The 5888-nt window shown below is 40.6% G+C and overlaps 3 protein-coding genes across 4 annotated transcripts; 1 reads left to right on the forward strand and 2 right to left on the reverse strand.

The window, feature by feature from the left end:
* Positions 1-8: 8 nt before the first annotated feature.
* Positions 9-3762, reverse strand: LOC105269876 (S1 RNA-binding domain-containing protein 1-like). Of its 2 annotated transcripts, none has more exons than XM_011310452.1 (3): positions 3661-3762; positions 1455-3411; positions 9-1123 (listed from the first exon to the last, which is right to left on the reverse strand). In XM_011310452.1, exons 2-3 carry the CDS (start codon positions 3399-3401, stop codon positions 365-367), a joined length of 2706 nt encoding a protein of 901 aa, XP_011308754.1. In that variant the 5' UTR covers positions 3402-3411; positions 3661-3762; the 3' UTR covers positions 9-364. The 2 variants fall into 2 exon arrangements, with proteins under 2 accessions (XP_011308754.1, XP_011308753.1); XM_011310451.1 differs by lacking the exon at positions 3661-3762 and adding an exon at positions 3512-3635.
* A 54-nt stretch (positions 3763-3816) lies between these two features.
* On the forward strand, positions 3817-5051 carry LOC105269877 (uncharacterized). The gene is made up of 2 exons (XM_011310453.1): positions 3817-4057; positions 4151-5051. Exons 1-2 carry the CDS (start codon positions 3911-3913, stop codon positions 4931-4933), a joined length of 930 nt encoding a protein of 309 aa, XP_011308755.1. The 5' UTR covers positions 3817-3910; the 3' UTR covers positions 4934-5051.
* Positions 5052-5095: 44 nt separating this feature from the next.
* On the reverse strand, positions 5096-5885 carry LOC105269922 (suppressor of G2 allele of SKP1 homolog; the record flags this gene model as incomplete). Its single annotated transcript, XM_011310531.1, has 2 exons — positions 5096-5372; positions 5541-5885. Coding segments are annotated over 2 exons (453 nt in total), but the record flags the coding sequence as incomplete, so codon positions are not given.
* Positions 5886-5888: the final 3 nt, after the last annotated feature.

Genomic DNA, 5888 nt, shown 5'->3' on the forward strand with positions numbered 1-5888 from the left:
TTTGAATGAAACGAATATCACGTGAAGTGGAAAGGTCACTCAATAACAATTCACAGTACTCGTGGACACGTACACCTGGTGGTCCACAACAAATGAATCAACTCGTTCTCAATGATCAATAGAATTTCTATTGAACAGTTGTCCCTTACCTTCAGAAACAAATAGAAAAATAATATCAAGAGAAAAAAAATCTGACTACAGTTGCCCGTTCATTGTAGCTTACACAATGTAAAGTAATGAAATCAACAACTGGAGCCATGAGCCGTTCTTAATCAAAATCACTTTACAATTCCCTCTGCTTTATCGTATGATGTCAGTCACTTAATTCGCTTTTTTGTCTTCCCAATAATATGAAAAGTTCGAATTAATAACTTGTAATTAAAATCAAACCAATGCGCCCTCTCTCCTTCACAATATTTTGTACTTTGACGTCAACTCGTTGGCCAATCTTCAAAGTTTCCCCTTTCAATTGACTCACATGAATGAGTCCATCTTTACCCACTCCAACATCCACAAAAGCCCCGAAGTGCGTGACATTTCTGACTTTACCACTCAATAAAGACCCAATAACCAAATCATCAATGCTTCTCAAGCTTTTCCTGAACAATGGCGCATTGTTCTGACTTCTAATGTCCTCATCTCTAGCCATGGTAAGACCTTTGATAATAATTTCCAGAGTCGTGTCATCAGTTTTTAATTTTTTCGTGAGAAACTCGTACCCCCGAAGAGCATAATTCTTGATGGCGATGATAAATGGTCTACTGCCAATGTTCTTGGCGTCGAGGCCACAATCATTGATCAACGAATTGGAAACAGAGTAGGATTCTGGGTGAATCCACGTCTGATCCAAGTAATTGAATCCTATCAAATTACTTCCGCCTGACATTTTTGATACTGAAGTTTCTGGTTGAATTCTAATGAATCCCGCGCACTGCTCAAAAGTCTTGGCCCCAATACCTTTGACTTTCATTAACTGATTACGATTGACAAAGGGCCCATTCTCTCTTCTCCATTCAATTATATTCGCTGCTTTTGTCTCCGACAATCCAGCCACTCGTCTCAGTAAACACTGTGAAGCTGTATTAACATCAACTCCGACGAAACTCGCAGCTTCCATAACAACCTGACAAACAAATATGGAAATGACGTTAAGTGTACTCGTGGGGAAATAATAGAATAGTTGTTTGTAATCCGATACCGCGACTACGAGGATTTGATGGAAATTCTAGTTACAGATTATCCCGACTAGTTTTTATAAACCAAAGATACTGCTATACGTTCTATACTAAATATACAGCGCATGCAAAGTATATAAAAACCTTACGATACGTTGAATTAAATTCCATCTTATTTATATGAATTATAAAAATCATATGCCCTCAGATGGAAAGGGAAAGGCAAGGCTGCGACACGACTAAAGAAACAAAACGATTCAAGATCTTGCCAGCACCCACCTCATTCAGCTTCGTCATGAGTTGTTTCTCCGGCAAATCATGCTGATACATTCCCACCCCCAGATGCTTGGGCTCAATCTTCACGAGTTCAGCAAGTGGATCCTGGAGCCGCCTAGCAATTGATATCGCCGATATGACATTGCAATCCAATTTCGGAAATTCCGCTTTTGCCTCAGCGCCACAGCTGTAAATCGATGCCCCAGCCTCATCAACAATTGTATAAGTCACATCGAGTGGTGCAAATACCCCAGACTTGACGATATCCGACAGAAAAATCTCAGTCTCTCGACATGCAGTTGCATTTCCCAACGCAATAACATCGCACCGATGTTTACGTACAAGTGAGGACAGTTTAGCTATAGCCTCTTGACGTCCCCTTCCATCTTTCCTATGTGGATAAATGGTTGCTGTCTCCAAAACATCCCCCTGCTGACTGACAACAGCCAATTTGCAACCATGAGCAAAACCTGGATCAATACCGAGGACCACCTTACCCCGGACTGGTGAGGCCAGCAGCAGCTGCTTAACGTTCGTAGCGAAGACCTCCATCGAGGCTTCCTCAGCTTTCTCGTTCATTTCACTCCTCACTCTTCTCGCCACTGAGGGTTTCATCGACTTCTTACAGGCATGATTGAAGGCCTCATTAATCAGCTGAGCGTGAAGAGCCGAAGCCCTCAAAGCAAAACCATACAAATCCAACACAAATTTCCTCATAGATACCTCAAAATAATCTGGAATAATCAGCTTGACTGTGATAATCTTCTGAGATTCAGCCCTGTTGATTGCCAGTGTCTGATGAGGTTTTATATTTTTCTCCGAGGAATTCCAATCGTAATACATATCGTATTTAATTGCCTTGTCATCAGCCTTGGCGTCTGCTTCATCGGAAGTCTTCGTCTTCTTGGTCTGTATTTGGATCGATATTTCGCTTCGCAAATCGTTTATCTTGTCGAATACCCTTTTATCTTTGTTTATTATATCAGCTATGATGCAAACAATGCCCTCTTTTATCTGTTCTTCATTCTGAAGGCCTTCTTTCGAGATATTGATAAAACTCGCCAGGTGTGGAATGGCCCCTCCACGGAGGACAAGTATGGCTGTGGGCTCGAGACCGAGATCTCTTGCCCGTTCTGCTAGAGATTTTTTAGTGGTCTTGTAGAGGCTGTGGATATGCTCCAGCTCATTCAAAGATCTTATTGATTTAACTGTCCTGTGGATCTCCGGTGTCCACTTGTTAACCTTCTCAATGGCTTTTATCACAACATCCGCTTTGTGTTGTATCAGTTTCACTCTGTCAAAGCTCTCTTTTATTAACCTCAGCTCATCAGCTTCGAGACCACCCGTCGCTGCTTTTCGATATCGCGCTATAAAAGGCACTGTATTGTCAGCTACAAAGAATTGAACGAGTATTTGAGCTAATGATCGGCTGATTCCGTGTTGCACTTCGATATAATCGACGTCAGTCCACTCGCAAGACGTGTATTTTTTGGGAGGTTCGTGGAAACTTGGTTGAGAACGAGTTGGAGAGATAAGTCTTCTTCCGACGATTGGTTGTTCTTGAGGACGACCTAATGTTGGATAGACGCTTCTTGGATAAACTTGAGACCCAGCAAGAAATTCCTGTGTTCTCACTCTCTTCGATTCGCTGGATTTTGTTGTCTGACTGAATAATCCCCCCATCTCTATTGACTCCTCACTTTTTCTTTTCCTAGATTTCTTTACTGTCTCTGAGGATGAAACTTTGATTTCATCGGATAGAGGTTTTCCTGTGGTCTCTCTTGCTTTTTTACTGGCTCTTGGTTTCACTTTTTTCGATTCCCCTTCGGAATCCGATATTTTAAGCACTTTTGGCTTCTTCTTGGTGACAACCTTTTTCTTGGGAGCTGGATTATATTCTTCATCTGAATCGGATATTATGATGGTTTTATTCGTTCGACGATTAGTCATCCTCCCCGCCCTGTTGAATACGATAACAATTTATTAATATTCTCTTAACAATCCTGAGTTAATGCATTACAATTAAGTAGTAACAAAATTTTCGTGAATATGATACGTACAGGGAGGCTGGGATGCAAGGATGGAACAGTGCATATTCGTGAGAAATCAATTGAAATAATTGATGGAAACAGGATGTGGTTATGAGCAGCGCTGCCAGAGGACAATGGTTAACTGAGTGACGCTGACAAAGAAAAAAAATACATGATACCTTATCGCTTGGTTTCAGATTCTGAATGCACATGTGATTTTTGAGCCCCTCCACTTGCAGCTGTCCATGCAAAACAATAATAATACCGTGTTTCCATAATTGCGATCGTCTCACATATTGCATCCAGTGGAGGCAGTGGAGATCAGCCCAAGTACATGGTGTCAATCACGATGTGAATTCTAACCTGTAAGTGCCGGATAATTCCGGAGTTGAATTGGCTGGAGAATATTTTGGAAATCGATTTTTGATAATGTCAGGGCAATCAAGAAAATTACTCGATGCTCTGACGTCGAGAATCAATCGATCTCCATTGCTGACGAGTGTTGTGGAAGGCGCAACAGAAAAAGCTCAACATCTTCAGAATAAAGCCACCGAAAAATATGACACTTTAGTGAAGGTAAATACATCTAATCTGATTTTTTGAATGGATGAATAATTTCCTGGAAATTCAAGCAAAGAGCTTGCATTTTAATTGCATTTTTATTACCAGCAAGTCCATGGTAACACGACCACAATAATCCAGGACTTCCATAAAGCCGCCCTCCAGCCTTCCACCCCGATTCCAGTGAAATTAGTAAACTGGTGGAAATGGTATCAACAGCTGACAGGTCTCGAGGACGTGGAATTGGCGAAGAGACAGGTAATAGCAGTTCAGGATAAATTATTCCAGTGTCAGGATCAGCGCAGGGATCTCATGAACCAGACACGAATGGTGGCGGAAAAATTGAAAGATATATATGGGGAACTCATCCAGACTAAGCGAGAGGATTCAAAGTACGTTCAGTTGACGATAATGGAAAATAAAGGACTGCAAGAACAGGGCCGTCTCATGGGACAATTACGATTGTTGGAGAATGAAGAGAGAGATCACTTTACACAATTGGCCACTGCCATCAAAGAGTATCATGACAGCCAGTCCATGAATGCCCAGAAATACAGATATCTATCGATTCTTGCTTCTGCTGGAATAGCTGTCTTGTCCCTTGGGGGATCGATGATTTATAATAATCGAAGGATAGCTGATGTTCGGCATGTGATCGCAACGGGCCAGACGAAAAATGAAACATTGTTTCGAGAATACTTCAATTCTTTAGAAAAAAGTATCAATAAACAACAGGGGTTTTTCACCTCTTGGAGAAATCAATCAGTTGCACCAGCACCTGTCGTCAACACTTCACCCCCTCAGCCTACTTCAAAAATTGTAAATGATAGGGTCATTGTTATCGGAGCGATAGTTTTTGTATGCTATGTTTTAGGGAGAATCAGTTCATAGTTGTTGATTTTTTCATGGAAATTTATTAATACTTGCCAGATATTGCATTGTAATATAGATAGAGTGATAGATTGGAGTGGAGACTTTGTATATTGTAAAATAAATTGACATTTCCGAATTTCTAGGGGTTTTTATTTACATTGAACTCAGCAACGCAGTGGAATTATGGAATTTACAATGATGGATCAGATAATTAAATTGAAGAATGAGAGCAGTCATTAATTAATCAATTAATTTGGAAGGTGGTGATCAATAGAAGAATGAACACGGATCTTAAATGAACAATTCCTTCTTAAAGTCGATTAATGCGAGAATTAAAAGGGAATACATGTTATGAGTCCCACTTTTTCCATTCCATACCATCTGCGGCCTTTGTCTCCACCTTGCCCTTACTAACTTCATTCCAATTTGTGCTCAGGACAGTTCCCCCAGATTCTTGCTGAAAAAAGAAGACAAAAAATGAGAACTTGCTGAAAAAGAAGTTCCACCTTTTCTTTCATCCCAGTCTATATAATTTTTATTGCATAATTTGTCCGGAAAATTATAGGAGATACGAGGGGAGGAAGACGTACGTGAGTCGATAATTATTTTATAATTTATCACTTACAAATGATTTATTCATAGCACGTCTAACTTCATCAGATCCACTTCCATAAATCTTCTGGAAGAGTGCATTGACAGCAGCCTCTCCCTGGGGCTTCTCCTCCTCTTCCTTCTCGATTTCCTTTTCTACTCGATCCCAGTCTTTTGATTTTTTACTCGAACTTGGATACTTTGGCGGTTCATTTCTCATTATTGCATCTGGTATTGATTTTACAGCGTCTCCAGCGACTGGATTTCCTTCCAACACTGTCCATCTTAGCCCATCACGTTTCTTCAGCTTTACCTCAATTTTGGATGGTACCACCTTGAATGAGCACTGATCTGGCACAATGTAATGGGCTAAATCTAATTC

Source organism: Fopius arisanus, unplaced genomic scaffold (genome assembly GCF_000806365.1).
Source record: "Fopius arisanus strain USDA-PBARC FA_bdor unplaced genomic scaffold, ASM80636v1 scaffold00076, whole genome shotgun sequence".
NCBI lineage: Eukaryota > Metazoa > Arthropoda > Insecta > Hymenoptera > Braconidae > Fopius > Fopius arisanus.

Excerpts from the sequence above, each read along its gene's own strand:
- LOC105269876 (XM_011310452.1), bottom strand. The coding sequence starts at position 3,401 with ATGACTAATCGTCGAACGAATAAAACCATCATAATATCCGATTCAGAT. Across the intron at positions 1,124-1,454 it reads TCATGACGAAGCTGAATGAG|GTTGTTATGGAAGCTGCGAG; the intron begins GTGGGTGCTGGC and ends TTTGTTTGTCAG.
- LOC105269877 (XM_011310453.1), top strand. The coding sequence starts at position 3,911 with ATGTCAGGGCAATCAAGAAAATTACTCGATGCTCTGACGTCGAGAATC. Across the intron at positions 4,058-4,150 it reads AATATGACACTTTAGTGAAG|CAAGTCCATGGTAACACGAC; the intron begins GTAAATACATCT and ends TTTTATTACCAG.